Raw genomic sequence first — 23,537 nt, 5'->3', positions numbered from 1 at the left:
ATTGACGTCATACAGTCTTGCCTTTCTGGTTGGCATTGGCAACGCTAAAGCCAATTAAGATTTTCGAAAGAAATTACCAAGATATTTATCTAACAGAGTCGCCGATTGGGTCAACTGTGAATGGGCTTTCTGCCATTTGTTATTTCCCCGTATTATTCATAATAACTCACTGCTCAATGAATTTCTCCAATATTTCCAGAATAATTAGAACAAGTAGCATAACTAGGATTTTAATAAGACTTGTATTCACGATATGGTAACATATTCAACTTTACGTTAAATTATCAAATTTTAAATTTCGAAATTTTCCCGGCGTGACTGGACGTAAGTTGGAACAGCCATAATCCTTGCATACACACATCAAAGCGGGATTTCCGTATCGAAGGATTTACCGGGTAGTTAGTTAGGTTGAAATATCCATAGTTATCGGCAAAATATAATAATATGATTCCGATGACAAACAGGTGATAAATCTCTTAACACCATGCATCTAAAATTTCCTAAAGATCGACGTTTCTACTCGTGGGAAGAACTAAGGTACGTGGTTACTGCGAGATTGAGAGTTTCACGGTCGAATAGATATTCATACACAGCTGTCCACTGTCCAAAACATTGGAATACTGACTTTATATTTTATCGCCTATATTCAGTGCATTTTTATGACAATTTTCTCTATTTTCTTTTACAGTTGTCTCTCAAGGGCGATAGGGGTAAGTTTCCGTGTTAATTTGTAATATCTGAAGTGTCGTAATTCAAGGCGCAGGAATACCGTGTAGGAATGTACGTTGCTACAAATAGAAATACGAGTGTAGCATGATACATGTAACGTTTACACATGCACAGACGTACAACCTGTTGTCTTGTGGGCGACAGCTCTAGTTTCAAATTTGTTTTCGAGTAAACAATCACTTATTTGTCCTCACTTTAGTTTTGTTTTGAAAAGGTTTATATATACCTCTCATATTCCTTCTAAACGGTGTAGATCAGTGGAACTCCTTTGCAGAGATAAGACCATGTCTTTAAAAATACCCCAGTTACTGACATGACTGAGTTACTAGGACAGTGCTGGGGGCACTGTCAACAGTGCTGTGGGCTATGGGTAAACTTTATATTTTTTCTGTACTCACAAAAAAGATGTTTGCCTTGTAAAAACTATCAAATGACAATGTCTAATGATAAAGAACTGCATGATCAAACTACAAAGATTGTTTCTTCTGAAACTGAAAATTAAACATTAATGTGTTTGACAATAAAACGTGTAATGTTTATGCCAGGGTCTATGGTTTGACAGAAAAAGAAATATTTTTTCTAGACAGTTAACAATGTGGCAATATTTACGAAGACAATATTTTAAACACCCTTTCGTTCCCACTTAAACAAATTCATCAGTGCTACAAGGTAAACATGAAGCTAAAGAAATTTGAACTGATACAGACACACCAGACACCACCCAACAAATGTAACCCTACCTTTGCATATACCTCAGTCAGTACAATTATGAATAAACGTGTGACTAAAGAGCCAAAATATTTTGATATAAAAGTGGCAGTTACCAATAACTTTAACAATAAAGTTTCATACATCTTTTCTTTAAAATACGACATGTCATGCCACTATTGCTGTCAGCTACATCGTACATGTATCTACTCTATATTGTTGAGAAGCAAGATAGGGCAGAACAGCAAGATGTATCTCTTACACCAAGTTACAGTCTAATATCGTGTCTTCCTTGGGAATTAGAAATAGTGCTATATTCTTAAATAACTACATGTAGAGTCAAGACACTTGTCTTGATGTTACCATGTCAAGAAGATCTCCAGAGCTTCTTGAAATACAGAATGTAGTAACAACAAGACAAGTCTCTGGGCTATAGTGACCAATGTCAGATTATTATTATTATTATTATTCCAGTTTGGGTGTGAAAAACAGTGACATAGACTCACAACATAGTTATGTTTATGAGTTCCTGTGGTATGTTTTATTAAACTCTGCCTGCTACATAATGTAGATTCATTCACAAGTCCCAGTGGTGTGTTTTTACTAAATCCTGGTATAGAGTTTGACACACAATACAGTTGTCTTCACGAGTCCCTGTGGTGTGTTTTTACAAAACTCTACTTTAGACACAAAATATAGCTGTTACGTTTGTATGTTTGCAAGTCCCCTGTGGTATGTTTTCAACAAACCTTGTGTTCATGGTGTCAGTACAAATTACATCATTCCAATATAATTTGTGAGTTCTCATAACCATTTATATCGCTGCATGTAAAAGGATTATTGGGTGATAAATTATGACACAACCTTCATTGACAGTGTCTACTAAGTCTTGAATTCCACTACCGTACCACCTTGAAGAAACCCACTCGACTCAGATGTAAAACTCTCAGTCATTTGAGTTGTTTTCTGTTTTTGTAACAGAAGTATTTTGTCTTAAATAATACTGTCACCATAATGTTGACACATTGAAGAGTCAAGCACAGACAATATTATTGTAACTGTATACTTTCCTTCAGGTAGTACAAACAAAGCTACATGTAGGAATTAAATGTTCAAGTTACTTTCATTTGAAATTAAAAAATACCTTCATCATATAGCCATACATAAATATTGGGGAATAAAATTATTATACCTCCTCAAGCATAATTTATGGAAAATTAGAAAAAATAATGGCAATTTGGAACATTTTGACTCATATCCCAAGCATCACAAAACTGGTGACGTACATGGGTTGTTAATGTCATGACATAGAGTGACTGAGGGGTACATGTATATTATCCATATTTTCTGTTCAAAGACAATAACTTGATTTGAGTGTGGTACAATATTGAAAGTCTCAAATACCAGACCCTATGCTATTGATATAGTTTATTTAAAACTCATGCCAGTGAAAGAAATTGAAGGCAAACCAGGGATACACTCTCTATTGTGTTATCAATGTTTGTAACCCAGCTGTTCTGTTGAAGAGTTCAGCAGTGAAACTGTCAAACGAAGGGTTCATTTCTCTTACAGGGTTTCTGTTGGAAATAAATTTATAGTGACTGAACTGTAGATTTTGTAGCTCAGAAAATTGTCATGGTCTTACTCTTGTGTGGCTTTGATAGCTAACAATAGTAAGACCAAGCATTGACAATACCAACAGTAAGACTAGACAAAGTTTCCCAGCCATAAATTTTACTACTGTGACAGTAAATAAGAAAGTTAGTTGAAATACCAATACTTGTATAGTTCTATACTATGACAGAGCCCCATGATGTGTGAAGGTAAGTGTGGCTTACTGCAGGGTATTTTCATGATAGCTTGTGGTGTTCTCTGTGGCCATAGTAGTAGTAGTAGTAGTGAGAAAAGATGCAGCAGAAACTGTTGCGGACATCAAAGGTCACTTCAAGAATATTCTCATGAATATCTGTAATACTCTCCATAAACAGATGTTGTACATATCTATCAACACAATCGTATATCCCTTATACCAATATTAAGTGTTATTCATTTCCTGTAATATCTAAATTTTAGTTAATTATTCTTTTGAAATAAAGACATTCCGATTTAGCCACACTATGATGAGTGACTTCTCTCTCCCTCTGTCTATCCACCGTTACCCACCCTCTACCTCACAGCAACCTGCCTTCTAAATGTGCCTAGCCACAGAAACACTGCAAGCACAGTGCAAATACATCTGAGTAACCACTCATATTAAAGTGACGCAGTCCAACAGACTAACTCACTGTAACAATGTAACATATATCCCAGCAAAACGTGTGGGTATCATTCCCCATTATTTTTATTCATCCATCCAAAGAAAATACTAGTGACATAAGGGGCCTTATCACTACTACTAGTGGAAGATAAGTAGTGGCAAAACTCTTATGTCGTGAGTATTTCCAAGTTGGATGAAATAAATATTTGGAGATAATGATGTTATCGTGCAAATATACATGTAGACACATCTATGTTGACAACGCGCTAGCCTTGAGAATCCATATTCATGTAATATGATAGATTCCTGGCTAGTATGTTGTCAACATAGTAGTCTGGTAATTTAATCATACATGTGGTTGTTTTCTATATCTCTCCACCATACGGGTATAGTCAAATGGCTTTCTTTAGCACAACATTCCATTCTTGCCACACACAGCAGTAGTTTTATACAATTGGAGCGTGATATAAAAGTTCTCATGTGATTTACTTTAAAGACTGGAGGTCAAGTTTGTAGTAAACTGATTGAAGTAACCAATTACAACTGCCTGTCAGTGTTTGATGGATTACTACTGAAATGTGCTGTTTACCCTTTCCCCAGCAGGAGATTTAGCTAGATTTTTAATAGAATTTGTCCATTCCAAGAGAGAGAGAAAGAGAAAGAGAGAGAGAGAAAGAGAGAGAGAGAGAGAGAGAGAGAGAGAGAGAGAGAGAGAGAGAGAGAGAGAGAGAGAGAGAGAGAGAGAGAGAGAGAGAGAGAGAGAGAGAGAGAGAGAGAGAGATATCATTTATAGAAAACAACCACACATATAGTTACAATAGACTATCAACTTAGATACACTTTTTGATGGAATAAAATGTACACTAATGAAGTGACTGTGGATACAGTACAGGAAGGTACAACTTGCATCACAATGTATTTATTGACTCAGAAGTCTATTGTCATTGATTAATAGATGCAGGTGATGTAACACTACATAGTTAGTTACTACATTTGTACTATCCATGCTATGTAATTAGACTTAATTGATGCCAATGTCAACAGTGATCTTATTACTAGCCTAAAACCATCCCACCTGTTCAGTGTGGCTCTAGTAAAAAGACAATACTTTTTGGTTATAAATGTTAATTTAGTAAAATGATAAAAACTTAAAAAAAAAAAAAAAAATCTTTTTGTACAAATTGTAGCTATAACAAATCATGATATACACTGAACCATGATGAATCAACTGTAGGTAAACAAATTTGTGTAACAGCATACACATATCCAATCAAGTTGATTATTGGGTCATGCACCCAAAAAAATCAGCACCCCCCCCCCCCCCCCCCCATAAATCTTGATTTCCACTTGTTACTATACTACTCAGAGATAAAATGGACATCTAATGGACATCATGTACAATGTCTAATTATTGGTATTTTATTAACTATTTTCAGTGAACATATTTTTGGTTGTCTGATAAAAAAAGAAATGCCCCAGTTACAGGTAGTACAGCTTTCAACAATTACTTTGTAACAAACGTACACAATGACGAGTCATTCAGTCTAGGAATTCTCAGTTGAGTCACCACATCATCATAAGGGATACGGAACAAAGTTTGGTTTGCTCACAAATGTGTGTGTGCATCAGTGGAATGTTAAATTGTTGCAGAAGGCATGCTGTTGCAGTTACTTATGTATGTATGAAGGTAGACTGATTGTTTCAGTGTAGATACTCTTTAATTATGCTAAACCTTACAAGTGGTCGCTACACATACAATTTGATTACACTCTGGTATACATGTACAGAGTTACTCTAATTACTTCAGTTATATTGTTTCAACTGTGGTCATCATCTTGAGAGTAGTACAGTTTGCGCTAATCTATCGCTATTTATGCATCACATTTCAAGCTCTCTAAGAATCTCTGATTTGATTCCATTCCACATGTACATGTAGCATCAGTGTGCCCGCTAAGCTCTAAGCCAATGGGGGGGGGGGAGATTGGGGGGATGAGTCAGAATCCCCATGTGACTTGGCTGTAGGATACATGTAAGTACAGCATGGTCTTTTTACTAATTTAGTCTATTGGAATGGACTACATGTGTAGGTCAATGTTTGTGAAAGTCACCAATAACCTTCAAGCACAGAGATTACTTGATTTGACTTAAAGAATTTAAACATGATAGAATGACATTTATTGTCTCATTTATGTCTAGAGTTGGTTCTCATTACTAAGTAAAATTGTAGTGTCAGGTATTTTTATAGCTGAATTCAAGTAGAGACCATGTTTATGGCCAATTCTATAGTCCTTGTAAAGTGGTGTGGCTTAGCTAAATTACCCAATCTAAATCATTTAATTGTTGAAAGATAATTTCACCTCTAAATTGATAATACAGTCTCTACAAAGTAGTAAAATCACCAACAACCTTTTTTTGATCAGAAAATCTTTTTCATTCTTTGCATTCCTGTAACCATAAGCTTTGGTTACATGAGTCTACTCAATAGTAAAATTTTCAGTTGACAATTTTTCAAGTTATGACTCTCACAAAGGTGGAAGCACAGGCTGTGGTCAAACCATAGACCCTCCTATGGTGAAATACAATGTAAAAAGGTGACTGTGTGTATAACCATAAACCCGGTGGAGGGTCAGGGTTCGAAAATTAATAATAGTCCTGTGTCCACAGACTACCATCTTGTCATAGGGCTACCATAATTTTTGCAGCTGGTAGCTCACCCAGGCTACCTCTGATTATGGAAAGATTTAAAGGATGGAAGATTTAATACGGACATGAAAGTATTTTAATAACAAACATTTCCAATAGAAGAACTCTGTTTTCAGTTCAAGAATATGGGACTACTGGTCACCATCCTTAGGCAACTAGTTTCTGAATTTGGTAGCCCATGGGACTACAACATGTACCAAAGAATAAAGTTAATTTCAGGCCCTGAGGGTCTACTGTATAACATAACACACATTTCAGTTAAAGTAGTCTTTCAATTTCTTCATTTTCTGTGCTGAAATCATACAAATGATTAAAGATAATGTCTTTCACAATGGTGGAAATAAGGTGACCATGTGTATAAGATCACGAGGTAAAAATACGATTTCACCTTCGTAATTTGCCACACTTACATGTACATATTATATAGTCTTGTGGCTGTACTATCCTTCATTGAATCTCAAAATCTCTCTAAGAGTGATACCACATTGGCATCCAGACTCATGTACATTGTACTGTACATCACACTGGGATACTCTGATACTCTGCATCATACAATGGCTAATCCTCAATCCAACGTTTCATCACAGACTGTCGGAATTAAATGATGCAATGATTATAATTGTTAATTGCATGGCTTCCTAGGCAAAGTACATTAAGATGAAACATTTCTATTTTCTTAGATTGCTATAATAGCATGTACGTGTAGATCAAATGACTTTCCAGACAGCTGCTTATAAGTTATTGAGATTCTTTGGCAAAGTCCCAGAAGAGTGGACTACTTCTTACACATGCACTTAGCACTATACTAACACCAGATGTCAAGAATGTTGTAAGTTCTAACCTAGGAATAGTACAGTATGAATATGATATCACATGATTATTTGCATCACTGATTTGTCATGTGACAATGTATACATACCAGCAGACTGAACTATTTCTTGTATATGTACTATTTATACGCTAACACCAGGATGTCAAGAATTTTGTAAGCTGTAACCTAGGAAAGTACAATGTGAATATCACATGATTATTTACATCACGTAGACATCATTTGATATATTGTAAAGTAAGTCATAGGTATGTCATGTGACATTGCAGAGTAAGTCACATGATTATTTGTGTCACTGAATTCATATGACTTATTATTTGTTACTGATATCATGTGATATTTTAAGTAAGTCACATGATTATTTGTGTCATCAACATATCACAAGACTATGCATTCCATCGTCGCAAACCACGGCCTCTTTTACGACACCGTCCAAAACGCGCCTTCCAGAAAGGCAGTATCACGGATGATGCATTCAATGATTCACATATCTATGTCTCTCATTTCAAGATATGACATTATGATTTCCAATGTCCTGTTATAACTTATAGATATACACTGTGTAAAATCAAAGTAAAACACATCTTCATATATGGTTTGGGTTCATCCGTTACAGCCTAATGTTTACATGTATATCCCCACACAATACTTTCATTTGAAAACGGCATTGTGGATTAAAACGGTCCAATAAAGATTAACCAGTGCTTACACTCCTGTAAACTGAGGTCTAAATGAGTGATTACATGAATTTACACAACAATGAATCTTTTAAGTTTATCAAAATGATGAAATAGAATTTCTCTATAATGTTGGCGAGCTAGGACAGATATCCAGTCAACTACTTATCTTAAATTGTCAAGTTGTTTTATTTCAACTTCTCAATACATGTACTTGTCACTTTTGTAAGCCAGAGCACATATTTCTGCTAAAGCAACGGAAATATGAAGCAAACATGTTGGTGCTGTAGAGAGGCTTGGGGTTTATGACTGATATGTGTGCATGTATATACTATATAGTCACCACATACATGTATGATACTACTTGTGAGGTTGCAGGTTTTCATCCATGAGATGGACCGGACGATATCCTGCTGACTCTGCCATGTCTGTGCATACATACATACATACATACATACATACATACATACATACATACATGTAGGTTGATTAGTTATTGAGATCCTTTGGCAAAGTCCCAGCAGACTGAACTATTTCTTGTACATGTACTATTTATACGCTAACACCAGGATGTCAAGAATTTTGTAAGTTGTAACCTCAGAAAAGTATAGTGTGAATATCACATGATTATTTGCATCACTGATTTGTCATGTGACAGTGTACATTGTATACATACCAGCAGACTAAATTCTTTCTTATAAATGTACTATTTATATGCTAACACCAGGATATCAGGAATGTTTTACTCTAGGAAAAGTACAGTGTGAATATCACATGATTATTTACATCACGCAGACATCATTTGATATCGTAAAGTAAGTCACATGAGTGTACATGTCACTGCGCTGTCATGTGACATTGCAGAGTAAGTCACATGATTATTTGTATCACTGATTTGTCATGTGACATTAAGTCACATGGTTATTTGTGTCACTGATTTGTCATGTGACATTTCAGAGTTAGTCACATGGTTATTTGTATCACTGATTTGTCATGTGACATTTCAGAGTAAGTCACATGGTTATTTGTATCACTGATTTGTCATGTGACATTTCAGAGATATCCTTCTAAACTAACAAACAAAAAACAGACAAACAAACATGATGTTTGGAGTGAACATGGCAAATTGTGCCCTCACAGTTAATTTAACATGGCCACACCATGGAGTGAAAAAGCAATGCTCTCTTACATGCAGTTGTAAATATTGATAAATTTATTTTAATTTTACATCTACATCGGATTTTAATCAGATTGATTTACATGTATACATGTAAATGTATGCCCATAAAAACAAAGTTTATAAGATTGATACTGCTTGTGCAATGACACCACCTGTCTTTTCAATGCTGTCATCATATGTATGTAGTGTTGTCCCAGGATCATATTAGCATGTCAAACCAAGCAACAGTTCTAGTGAAACCCGAAACTAAATGCTGAAGTTACATTTGTATGAATAAATGTGTGTAAAGTTGGAAAATACATCTCAAGATCTTTCTTCAAGGAAATTTGTTGAATGGTCATCACTGTGCAGCATCCTAGCACCCTTGGGAGAACACTGCTGTTGTGATGTTAGGGTTAGGAGAGGGGATGGGATGGGTAGAACTAAGACAACTTAAATTTTAACTTGCATAGATTTTGTTAACTTTTACCACGATGTTGCGGTGGAACTCAAGGAAAACTCTCAGGGAACTCCAGTAGATTGCGTATAAATTGATATATTATTTACACAGGTAGTAGTACAACAGTTGTAAAGTAAAGGGGTTTACCTTTAGTGACAAAAACATTGGTAGCGAAAGCTGGTAAAATACCTTGAAAGCTTGGGTAGATGTTACACACATGTACTGACTACCCTAACAAAAGCATTGCCCTTTAACAAAAACATTGGTAGGGAACCGTGGTAAAATACTAGGGTATTCAGGTAAATTTTACCTAATGAATACCCTTCACAAAAACAAGGGTAGGGAAACCTGATAAAATACTGGAGAACCTCGGGTAGATTTCACCTGTACTTACCACCCAGAACAAAAACACTGATAGGGGATTAAGATAAAATGACTAGGGAACTCACAGGTAGATTTCACCTGTAATTGCCACCCAGAACAAAAACACTGGTAGGGAAACCTGATAAAATACTGGGGAACTCAGGTAGATTTTACCTACATGTACTTGCCACCCAGAACAAAAACACTGGTAGGGGATTAAGATAAAATGACTAGGGAACTCCGGTAGATTTTACCTACATGTACTTGCCACCCAGAACAAAAACACTGGTAGGGGATTAAGATAAAATGACTAGGGAACTCAGGTAGATTTTACCTACATGTACTTGCCACCCAGAACAAAAACACTGGTAGGGGATTAAGATAAAATGACTAGGGAACTCTGGTAGATTTTACCTACATGTACTTGCCACCCATAACAAGAACACTGGTAGGGAAACCTGATAAAATACTGGGGAACTCAGGTAGATTTTAACTAACCATAGATCTTGGAGGGGACCCTGCCAGATATACCTGGTACATGAAACACTGGTAGGTTAACCCTGGTAAAATAACTTGGGAACTCGGGTAGATATTGCCTACGTAAAAACTGATTGGAAACCCTAGTGACTTGGGAACTCATATAGATTTTACATAATACCCTTAACAGAAACACTTATCGGGTACCCTGGTAAAATACCAGGAGAATTCATGTTGAGTTTACCAGTGAATAGCTAAGTAATACACTGTATGTACATGTAGCTACAGTAGTTTGTAGTGTTTATTTCATGTTGTCATGGATATGATATGATTGCTAGGACGACTGCCGATTTACCCACCTAAAACTGTCAGGAATGAGTGATATGTTTTATAGATGGTATTCAGTGATATAACAATACCTTACATTGTTCACATCTAAACACTTCTAAAGTTATCTATTATGTGTCTATCGGACAATTTATGGTTGGCTGGCTTTTCTCTGTCAGGCCACATCATGATTCAACTTTTATTTGTTTTTTTTTTGTTCAACCCTTTGTTTAATTTGGAAGCCCTCTTAATGTTTTTAAAGTGTGTGTGGAAAGTATATGTGTATTTGCTAAGGGTGCAAGTTTTGGACAAAGCTAGCTGGTCAGTTTATTTGGGAAATTTGTCATTTTGATTTTGCACAATGCATATTTTATTTTACCTTGACTGTTGAGATAGAGGTGTACTCAAAGTTTGATGACACATACATGTACTGCATGCAGTATATTTTCTAATGATTTCTATTCCCAACCAATCTCCTTAGATATCAACACCCATGTGCCCTCTAAGTTTGGAATCTAAGCCAATTTGGCGTGCCACTGACACACGATTTCTAGTGACGCACCAAAATTTGGTTTTGTGTACATTGTATCTCTTACTATGTAGTGACCCACAAGAAATCCCAGTTTGTTTCATTTTGATTCACAACAACAAAATTTGGCTATTATTAGAGGGCATACTGATGAACACACACTCCTCTCATTACGTGGCAGATGAGGATCTGATTTTAAAGGCTGTGTAAATAACAATAAGCCTAGGCTAGTATCAGAATTTATAGTATTTATATATACCTATATTGGTCTAAGAGACAACCACCTATAAATTTGTTAGTCTAGACATACATGTAATGCTTAGCCTACATGTATGGGACATGTACACTCGACTACTGCTATTAATTTCAAAGCTGATGGGGGTGGGGGGGGGGGATATACATTGTATTTGTACATTGCTTACTACATTTGTAGTTACATGTACAAGTGTATTGTATGTGTGTTACAGTTTGAAGTATGGAGGATGTATGTTCAGGAGGTCTTTTGTTTACACACACCATGGTTACCTGGAATCCATTGCTGTATGTGACTGTAGTCATCACAACCATCATTACCAATACCACCTAATGACCTTAATAAGTACAGTATAGACTTTGACAAAGACTTGTGAAGTGTGTACTTGACTGTGATGAACTCATTATTAACTATTGTTTAACTGTGATGTACTTGTACTCATCATTAACTATTGTACCATGGTATAGTCACTATAACTATTGTATGTGGCTATAACATTGACAGGAATTTTACTATTATACTTAACATTGAATGAGAGGACACTTTAACTTTTATTTACCCACATATTGTCCTGATAAGCAAATAGACCTTGAAAAGGCGTTACTACATATATTAGCATAGCATGTACATTCATGGTAGCATAGACAATAGACAATACACAATAGAGTGGGGATCATTGGTGATTTTACAAAAAAGTATGAAGAGATATCACTTGATAACTGTAATTTCCCCAGTCCTGTTTATGTTTGGTGGCTGAAGCTTGCACACATACACGCACATACATACACACACACAGAGACACAGACACATATACACACACACACACAACAGACAGACACACATATATATATATATATATATATATATATATATATATATATATATATATACGCGCACACATGCACGCACGCCCGCACACACGCATACATGCATGCCTGCATGCACACACATGCATGCACACAGATGCACACACACTTGGATTACCTAATGCTGTCTACACAGACTTATCTACTCTTAACTTTTTATTAACAGTTCCAAAGTGAAACGCTAAAGAAATGCATCCCAGAAGAAATCACATTGATAGAGCCTGGAGTCAAACTAAAGGTAAATACAGGATATAGTCTATATGCTAACAGTTTTAGGATTCATATCTTTCTGTTTTGATTTTCTATATTTTATGTAATTTGTTTTATAATGCCCTTAGTTTTCTGTATCTAACACTACAGTAAATAGTTACTTTTTGACTCCGAACTTTGAGGATATCACTGTTCTTTAGAAAGTTGTTGAAAACAAAAAATTGTACTCCAGAAATTGATGACATCATTGTACACCCAATTAAATAACAGCTCATTGGGAATTCTAGACAACTGTCATTTTCCTTGTTTGCAGAGAAGTGTTTTCACTGTTTGTAGCACAGTTGTATCAATTACAATTAATGATTGTTCACTGAATTTTAATTTTACAGTTGTGATTTTAGAATAATAGTGAAATACATGTCAATAATAAAGTGCCTTCCAAAGTAGATGTTGTCATCACAGCACTACAATTATTACCCCATGGCACAGACCTATATCTACACAACAGCCTTATAAAACTTCAACTCCCTGGGGAGGATACAATTCATTGCAACCCCTATAAGCACACAGAATGAAAGTGTTCACATACAATACATGTAGCAACCTCCATCTGATTCCCCAATTGCACAGGGGTTGATGGAGCACAGTTGTTAAAATCTTGCACCAAGGACTATAGCTATTCAGAAAAAATTGCCAGGCTCGAATAAAACCTCCAGATTCCAAGCCGACCATTTCATTTGACTATCATGACTGCTTTAAAATTTTGAATCATGAGTCATGTGAACAGAATATTGAACAGGCACCATATTTGACAATTACAATTATACTGTATAATATGTCAAATGTATAAATTATTGGTAACCAATAGTAACCTAGCTATGTTGTGTTTTTATTCTACAGGAATTACTTAGACTAATTGACAGAAAGTACTTCAATGAATCATTAGATAGGACATTTAATATGCACACTGCTGACTACAATGTCAACGTTCTTAGTAAATCACTGAAACTATTAGAGCACAGATTTTTAAGGTAAGAAATCATTTATTAAATGCTGTTAATGGATTGAGAAATGTTTCAACTCAAACTTCAAAGAGACATATCATTACCACAGTTGAGTATAACACACATCCATAAAGGCAAACAGAATAATTGTCCATCTTCACCACTGAGGGCGGTATATACTTGTTACATTGACAAATTTAGAGTTTGTGAGTTTTCCAGAATAGAATGCTGTACAGATAGCTTACCGTGGGTATAGTAAATAACAAATATACATTACTTATCCAGTTTTTCAGAATTGAATGATGTACGGATAGCTTACCGTGCAGTGTTTTTGCTAAGGTTTGGGAACCCCGGTAACAGAAAGGGGGAAAGAGGTAAAACTGGTAGTGCTTCGCATGCAATGTATCATAGTTTAGGTGGGGAACCCCGGTAAAATGATGTGGGAACCCCGGTAGATTTTACCTACTTACCGCCCTTAAATAAAACACTGCCTTGGGTATAGTAAATAACAAATACACATTATTTACCCAGTTTTTCAGAATTAAATGATGTACGGATAGCTTACCAAGCATATGAGGCAGGTGATATGAAAGGAATGATTATTGATAAACATACATTACTCAGAACACTAAAGGTAGGTTGGTACATAAACTATATTTCTGCTATCTATCACCCTAAAATTGTACAACTGCAGTGTTCTCTCGAATTAAAGTAGCAACAACACTGAACATGCGTGTATTTTCTGGATGCCATCTTTTTAATAAATTTGGAAATTTGTTGAATGATTACCACTGAAAAGTGTCCAAGTGTTCAAAAGCAGGAGAAAACCTGCATAAAATTTGTACTCCAACCACGTAAAATTCTGTAAATATGTTATCAAAGCTGTTGCCTGATGCAAGATATTATTACATATGTTTGCACTCATGCTTGCAGTGTTTTCTTGTGCACTATTGTACGTTTGTGAAAAGTATTGCCACAGAGAAAACTGCAAGCACTCTTGCAAATACCCAGAGTATGCCAAACTTTGCACTCGCGCATAGTGAAGTACGTCATTCCCTCCGGGTATTTTTAATCTACTACAGATAACATAATACTAAACAGTTCAAAGTATAAAACAATAAATATCATGGTTTAGTGTTTAAAAAAAACATGAGTCATTCAGGATTGAGTCTATTCATTCCTTCATTTTTCCAACTCTGTATTTTCTGTTACACCATGTTTCAACGAACATGTTGTCTTTTCTATTGTATGTAGTGGATTCCCATGGACTTCAAATAATACTGTTCATTTTATCAAATTCAAAACATGTCATTTCTTACTTTTCAGATGTGTGGTAGAGTAGTAGCCCCTATGAAGTTAATGCATCGAGTTAAACACATGAAAGTTCATTTTGATGAGAAGGGAAGAATACAATTGTACGAATTCATGGATTTATTGGTGCTGTAAGTCAAATTTGTATTGTCATAGTAACATAAATATACCTACTACTGCTGAAATTAGTATTATTACACAATTATGTTTTGGTTATGTGACTTCACAAATTATTTTGAGTCAAATGAAACATATTTTACTTCAATTTTTCTAAAAAGGTTGTGTGTACTAGCTGCAAACTGAAAAGAAACCAGAATCTGACATAAATTATGGTGATAATATTTATAATACTTTCTGAACAGACCATATTAAATTCTTTGGATTGAAATATGTAGTGAATATATCTAAGTTTGAACACTGAGGGCGCCCTACATAAGAATGACACCCAAGCAGTCACTGTAGTTTGCTAATGCTAGCAGAATGTCACATACTTTAATAGAGTGGGCCTATACAAAGGATTACAATGTAAGAGCCAGTAGTTTCTACAAACAATTTGACACTGAAGGAACAAAATTCTGTAACATATTAAATAGTTGTGTGTTTATAAACTTGTCGGAAGAACTAATTTGAACTGCAGTTGACAAAAACACAGGATTATGACATTGTGTTGATGATTGGAATAAAAGGAATGTGTTCTGTACTGTACTCTCATATACCTAAAGGGACATGGTCTGTAACTCCTGAGTAGTTTTCTTCAATTTTGTTTCCAAATGAAAGGTTACTTACATTTTACCCTTCACTGTCACTTGTCTAAAAACCAGTAGTCACTGGTAAAACTCCTACCATACATGTATATAAACTGCTGTGATACTGTAGTCTAATATATATGAGTAAAATGAGGTCATTTTATTTATATACTATGAGAATACAGTATCACAGTAGTTAATATGATGGGAATTTTGCCAGTGACTACTAGTCGTTAAACAAGTGACAGTGAAGGGTAAAATATAAGTCATCGTTTATTTGGAAACAAAAATTATGAAAAATACTAACAAGTTGCAGACCATGTCTCTTTCACAATACAAGTATTGTTGATTCATATTGGTCAATTTACAATTGGAGTTTAGAACACAGTTGTTTGTAACTATTAATTTGTCTAATTCCTGATTTACTACAGATGTGATCTTTCTGATGACGTTAACATTGAAGAGTACAGAGAAGGAGCTATAGATAAAAATTGGAGAAATTTATTTAAGGTAAGTCGACCTATGACCTCTTCAAAACAATTAGGTACAGGAAATTGAAAATGACAATCAGTCAAGACAAGAGTGAACAGAACCCCATTGACCTCACTATAGTTTACACAGTGAAATTCAAATGACCAAGAATAGACACAACTGTGATTTTCAAGATAAACTCAATTGATAAGACCCCTGTATATAAAGAATTACACTCTTTGGAAAGTCAACAATCAACCCCAAGTGTGGTATCTTCTAACAGGGGTTTGTTATTGTTATTGCTACCCCTTGTTTTTATCTTTTTAGTGCTTGTTTTTCCTTATTTGTTTCTAAAGGTGCCTGTAAATGGGCTTTATGCCCGTTGGTTTACCTGAATAAATAAATAAATAAATAAATAAATAAATAAATAAAGATACATTTGTAGATATCTTGTATTCAGTCTTAGGTTCAATCCATTATGTCAAAAAATAGTGTGCTTAATAACAGTCAGTCTAGATATTGACGTCTTGTATTTTACAAGACGTGTGCTGCACCTTGGAACTTGGCATAGATCCATTGATAATGTGGTGTATGAAGTTTTTCCTGTCAGTGGCATATTGTACCACTGCTTATCAATCAGAATTCATGTCACAACCTAGAAAGTAAAGGCATGTATTTTTCAAGTGGTCCTGAGCTCTGTAAGGCAAAAAGCAGCAATCTGATTGGTCTAGGCATTCACCGCCATATTAGGGCAGACTATTTTCCATATATCCAAATATGGTAATACTACCCACTGCAGTTAGCTTTTCACATTTGAAAGTACATACACAGCATTACATGATGTGATAAGAATCTGTATAAAACTATTATGTGTTATGCCGAGTGATCAAATTTACAGAATTCATTTGATAATCTTTCAATTTTCTTCTTATAGATGGATGCTTTTGATCCACTTTTTGTAACGGGAGAAGAGAAAGTACTAGACCACTTGAATCAAGTCTTCATTAAAACAGAATTAGACTACGGAGAAGTAAAACTTGGAGACAAGAAATTACCCAAAGATAATTCTGTCAACACAGAGGCAAGGAAAGAACAGGTTGGTCAGACTTTTATTTTTAAAAGATCGATGTGACCCAATGCACCATCTAGGACGAAACCTTTTCCCTTTTGTTGGTTTGAATAACGTGGTCAAATATAGGCATCTAGGGAGAGACAGATTGTTGAGACTTTTAAACTAATAGTTTGAGTAGTATGGTCAAATATAGCCAATGAGAGAGAGAGAGGGACAGGTTGGTGAGGCGTATGTTGTTTGGAAGTCTTGAGTATGGTCAAATACAGCCAACAGAGAGAGGGATAGGCTGATGAGAGTTTTATCGTTTGCCAGCTAGCATAATGTTGTCAAATGTAGCCATCTGGGGAGTGACAGGCTGGTGAGACTTCTATCGTTTGTTTGTCAAAACTGGAACAGTTTACTCATTTCAGAGGAAGTACTACCTAACAGATTGCTAACAGGATTTATTCTGCCCTAAGAGTTGAATTTGAAAGCTGTTTACATAATTACGCCACCAGAGGGCGCCCTGTAATGCAGTATAACATTGAGGGTGGTACTTGATCTTGAAAGCTATAAACTTTGCCACATGCTGTTAACTAAAACAAACATAGTTATCACATAGCATTGCTACTAATCTATGTTTGTTTGTACATTCCAATCCTGTCTTTGTTCACTTAGCAAATGTCAACATCAAACAATACCATAAAGCTCAAGTTGATTAAACAGTCTATCAGAAAGGCTATAAAGAGTTTGGAGTATCTACACAAACCTTGTTAGATAGTGTAGTGGTACATTGCATATCTACAGAGATGACTACGTAAATGTCCTATAGTATAGTAGTACATGTACATTGCATATCTAGAGAAAAGACTACGTACACATCCTATAGTGTAGTAGCACATTGCCTTTCTACATAGAAGATTTCGTAAAACGTCCTATAGTGTAGTACATGCACATTGCCTATCTACATAGATTACCATGGCACTGTATCTCTAGAGCTGTTCTGATATACTCCCTACCTACAAGTAAGTTAAGTGAAACATTTACATAACGTTTTTACTAATATTTGTGTAGCTATATTCTATGCTATATTTTGACTGATGGTTGAAGTGAGATTGTTAATATGTAATGTCAGTAAGTGACTGCAAGTATTCTAATAGGTACCCCTAGTGACTAAGCTTGGCTATATAGCTTGAAAATGTCATTTCCTTACAGTCAGATAGCCTAGTCTCTAGGCTATTTGATAATATTTGAAAATGGGAGAAATATTTTCATTTTACCAAAGTTTTGAACTCACAGGAACAAAGAAAATGATGTAATGTGTAAAATAAATGTAGTCTGCATAATGATTTTATATTTAGCGACCATTGTATGTGATATAAATTTCACCCTATTAAGTCTTCGTAATAGTTTAATTATTTGCATAAAATGACTGGACTATTTAGAGGCTGCTGAAAGTCATATAGATTTTACCCTATTACTCTACTCTGTTGCCATGGTTTTGAAAGCCGAGTAAGAAATGTGTACACATTATTCGAGGAGTTCTTTGGCAGAGCATTGGTTGTCTTGTTACCTGCCTAGGAAAGATACCGTAGTCAAAGGTTCAAAGACATACATAGATTTATAGATGGATTAGTCTGTAAGATATGGCATACATGACATATCGTTTTAGATGGCAGTACCAGAAAAAAATTGAAAGGTTAATGAGCACTGTGTGCATGGTATTCCAGGAGTTCTTGGTCCGACCGTTGGTTGTCTGAGATTTGACATGTGTACCATGCTATCAGCTACCACTCATTTGGCAGTTTTTAGTACAGTGTTACATGGTTTAGAAGCCTGATAGGGTTGATCAACACAACATATCTTACAGTCTATAGATGGCTGTACCAGAGAAGTTTTGAAAACTTAGTAAGAAATGTGTACACGTGATTCCAGGAGTTCTTTGTCTGATCATTGGTTGTTTTGTTATCTGTCTATAGGTACGTTACCATGGTCAGAGGTATAAAGAGTTACAGAGATTTATAGATGGCTCTACCAGAGAAGTGAAGAAGACTAAAGCAGGTACAATAAGAACACGACCCATTTCAGCACCTACCTATGACAGATTTCGTACTCCGGCATTTGCAGCAGGATTTCCATATAGACCCCATACAGTAGGCCAGGTTAGTCCATGCACAGTTGTTTGCATAGTTTCATTTTGTTTCCACAGTGAACCAGTAAAGTCCATACAATAATGGTAAGAAGTCATGATCAGTAGTAATTTGAGATTTGTCTTCCAATAAATTGATTAACACTTTGTGTAGAAATTTCTGTTTAATGAGTAAGTTTAACCCAGATGCCATGAATATTTATTTATTGAAAACATATATACAGTACGTACACACATACACACATACATACACACATACATACATACATACATACATACATACATACATACATACATACATACATACATACATACATACATACATACATACATACATACATACATACATACATACACACACACATACATACATACATACATAGCCTGTTTACAGCACTGAATGACAGACTCTGATAACACTCGTTTTATTCAGCTTGTCCTTCTAAGTATACAAAATAAATCATTATGGTTTGAAAATCAATGCAGTTTATAAATCATAGCCATACACCCCAAAAGCCATTATCAGAACACTTCCACAGTTGATTAGATCCAGTGAAGAGTGATTATATATGGAAGACTGTTTGATTTTCAAAACTATGTAATCACTCTCCACTGTGATTTAATCACCTATTGAGGTATTCTACTAACAGCTTTTTTTTTTTTGGGGGGGGGGGGGGGCCTGTGGCTAATTATGTCGATTCCTAATTATCAACTTAATAAAGCAAGTGTCTTCTATTTTGACCTAGTAGTAGTAGTAGTAGTAGTAGTAGTAGTAGTAATAGTAGTAGTAGTAGTAGTAGTAGTAGTAGTAGTAGTAGTAGTAGTAGTAGTAGTAATAATAATAGTTGTAGATGTAGTTGTTGTTGTTGTTGTTGTTGTTGTTGTTGTTGTTGTTGTTGTTGTATTTATTGGAATTGCCCAGCCCAATGAACTCATAATTAAAGAGACATATGCAACATAAGGTATGCCCAGACCCGTACCAAGAATTCCAAAATTTGGATTTATTTAAATGTATGATGTAGGAGACTCTGTCAAAACTTCTCAGCTGGCATATAATAAGTGTACATGTATATGCTAGATGCTATGGTAACAATAAACATTGCAAGGTTTTGCGTGTTTTTATGGTTGTAAATTTCCACACTAAAAGTACTAACAGGTTAATCTTACATACTAAAAGTAGTCACAAGTTAATCTGATGTATTGTGTAAGTTACTGTAAGGCTCCAGGGGAAGATTAAAGTGACTTTAAGGTTTATTAACCTGCAGTACTAGGGATAAAACCAGAATAAACAGTCTGTTGTTGATGAATCATCTATCGAGATTTATACTTCATTCAAGTCTAGAGGCTGGCTTCAAACAGTGTTATTGTTATAAAGGGTGGTAAGTAGGTAAAATCTACCTGAGTTCCCCAGTCATTTTACCGGAGTTCCATACCAATACTATACTGGTATAATGTATGGGAAACTATGCCAGTTTTACCAGCCCTTAGAAAAAAACACTGTCAAATCTCTACTCACATCTAGCTAGAGGGAGTGAAGGGAAAACTATGAAGCCTATCACAGATAGCCTGTAAACTATCTTTATACCTGCTTCAAGGGGTAGGGTCATTCTTTGTTGTGACTAAGTTTCTTTGTTGCTGCATATTATTATACTGAAGTTAAAGACATTAAAGATTTATACTTATGCCATGTACATATTAATGTGTAATATTTATATTGAATTGTACTGTATTATAATTGTATAGATTATGCGTATCTAAGGCTGTCATTAGTTGATAGAGTCACAAAGCTAGGAAGTAATCTTGTAATCTTTATATACACTGGCTATATCTCCAGACTGTACTGTAGTGTGTATGTCGGTCTTGCACATGGACGCTCCTTAGATGTATATATATGTGTGTGTGTGTGTGTGTGTGTGTGTGTGTGTGTGTGTGTGTGTGTGTGTGTGTGTGTGTGTGTGTGTGTGTGTGTGTGTTGTGTGCGTACGTGTGTGTATGTATGTACATGTATGTATGTATGTATGTATGTGTGTGCTTGCGCATGTATGTATACAGTATGTGTGTGTATGCATGTGTGTATGTGTGTTGGAAGGGGGGGGGGGTGTATGTGTGTCCTGTATGCATCTGTAATTTTTGTTATACATGAAATTATTCTAGCCATGGAAATTGTGTATTTGAATCTTTAAATGTGTCAATTTTGTATATTTTCTGTCAATACCTTTTGTAATCTTTGTTTACTCTTTGTTCATTATTTCAGTGTAAATATCTTTCTTACTGACGTATGTTTCACCTATATTTGGTTGTTGTTTGTTGTGTTGTTTATCTATCTGTGTTGTTGTTATTTGTTTATTTATGTAGATTCATTACAATCCAGCCAATTACCAGCATAGACAGACAAGTCCAAAGAGGAAACTACGTCCAGCATCAGCACCTGTCAAGGTTACATCAACAACTGATAATCCCCCTCCTTGTCAAACTTCTGACTCTGAGGTTTGTTTTCTTCTTTGTATTGTCATTCTTTGAACCGTATCCCCTCATCTGTTGTCATAACTGTCTACTGCATGATTGTCTCCCTGTACCTCCTGTCTTGTATCTATTGAATGCATGGCTATCTCTCCTGATCTGTTGTCGTACTGCATGGCTATCTCCCCTCATCTGTTGTCATATCACTCCACTGCATGGATGTCTCCCCGTACCTCCTGTCTTGTATCTATTTAATGCATGGCTATCTCCCTGATCTGTTGTCATATTTGACTCCTGCATGGTTGTCTCCTCGTACCTCCTGTCTTGTATCTATTTAATGCATGGCTATCTCCCCTCATCTGTTGTCATATTTGACTACTGCATGACTGTCTCCCATATCTCCTGTGTTGTATCTATTTAATGTTTGGCTATCTCCCCTCATCTGTTGTCATATCACTCCACTGCATGGCTGTCTCCCCATATCTCCTGTCTTGTATCTATTTAATGCATGGCTATCTCCCCTCATCTGTTGTCATATCTGACTATTGCATTGCTGTCTCCCCATATCTCCTGTCTTGTATCTATTTAATGCATGGCTATCTCCCCTCATTTGTTGTCATATTTGACTACTGCATGACTGTCTCCCATATCTCCTGTGTTGTATCTATTTAATGTTTGGCTATCTCCCCTCATCTGTTGTCATATCACTCCACTGCATGGCTGTCTCCCCATATCTCCTGTCTTGTATCTATTTAATGCATGGCTATCTCCCCTCATCTGTTGTCATATTTGACTCCTGCATGGTTGTCTCCCCGTACCTCCTGTCTTGTATCTATTTAATGCATGGCTATCTCCCCTCATCTGTTGTCATATTTGACTCCTGCATGGTTGTCTCCCCGTACCTCCTGTCTTGTATCTATTTAATGCATGGCTATCTCCCCTCATCTGTTGTCATATTTGACTCCTGCATGATTGTCTCCCCGTACCTCCTGTCTTGTATCTATTTAATGCATGGCTATCTCCCCTCATCTGTTGTCATATTTGACTCCTGCATGGTTGTCTCCTCGTACCTCCTGTCTTGTATCTATTTAATGCATGGTTATCTCCCCCTCATCTGTTGTCATATCCCTCTAATACATGACTGTCTCCTTAAGTCTGTCATACTCTATTAATCTATTGCATGGTTAGCTTTGTTTTCTAGAATAATGTACTTTGTGCCAGTATGGGTGTATAATTACATGATTAGTGCATGTTTTTGATAGTGTTATTGTTGGTACATGTATAATACATCATTGTTTTCTGTTATAAAATATAGCATATAAGTTTTTCAGTAAATATAACTACACGATTACAGTGTACTGATATTTATATAATCTGTTGAATTTGTATGTCTGTTTGGATAAGTTGTACCAGTGTGCCTGTTTAGAGACAGAGCTAATTCTATGTTAACCCACTTTACACATGCATGGAGTGATGATCAAAGTAAGGTTCTACCCACGTTAATGCCTGGCTTGACTTCCACTTAGTTACATGTAGTGCTGCTTGACATGGTGGCTACAAGTATCTGATAAATGTTACCCATCATCCTTTGCTACAAGTATCACATAGATGTTACCCATCATGCTTTGCTACAAGTATCACATATATGTTACCCATCATGCTTTGCTACTAGGTGTATGAATGTTACCCATCATTTTTGCTAGTATTGCATCGATGTTACCCATCCTGCTTTGCTATTAGATGTATTGATGTTACCCATTATGCCTTGCTACTAGTATTGCATGTTTGTTACACATCA

At 35.7% G+C, this 23,537-nt stretch overlaps 1 protein-coding gene across 2 annotated transcripts in view; it reads left to right on the top strand.

The window, feature by feature from the left end:
- Positions 1 to 205: 205 nt before the first annotated feature.
- LOC144448339 (uncharacterized) overlaps positions 206 to 23,537 on the top strand; it is a 36,145-nt gene continuing 12,813 nt past the window's right edge. Inside the window, exons 1-10 of one of the 2 annotated variants that reach the window (XM_078138545.1) lie at positions 206 to 324; positions 689 to 710; positions 12,504 to 12,575; positions 13,448 to 13,578; positions 14,083 to 14,185; positions 14,878 to 14,993; positions 16,040 to 16,118; positions 17,014 to 17,175; positions 19,110 to 19,292; positions 21,635 to 21,766. In XM_078138545.1, the coding sequence (XP_077994671.1) occupies positions 13,508 to 13,578; positions 14,083 to 14,185; positions 14,878 to 14,993; positions 16,040 to 16,118; positions 17,014 to 17,175; positions 19,110 to 19,292; positions 21,635 to 21,766 (846 nt within the window). In that variant the 5' untranslated portion in view covers positions 206 to 324; positions 689 to 710; positions 12,504 to 12,575; positions 13,448 to 13,507. Of the gene's footprint in view, positions 538 to 688; positions 711 to 12,503; positions 12,576 to 13,447; positions 13,579 to 14,082; positions 14,186 to 14,877; positions 14,994 to 16,039; positions 16,119 to 17,013; positions 17,176 to 19,109; positions 19,293 to 21,634; positions 21,767 to 23,537 lie in introns of both variants that reach the window. The other variant, XM_078138544.1, reaches the window with a different exon arrangement.

This window comes from Glandiceps talaboti, chromosome 17 (assembly GCF_964340395.1).
Source record: "Glandiceps talaboti chromosome 17, keGlaTala1.1, whole genome shotgun sequence".
NCBI classification, from domain to species: Eukaryota; Metazoa; Hemichordata; class Enteropneusta; family Spengelidae; genus Glandiceps; species Glandiceps talaboti.
This window is presented reverse-complemented; position numbering and strand designations above follow the sequence as displayed.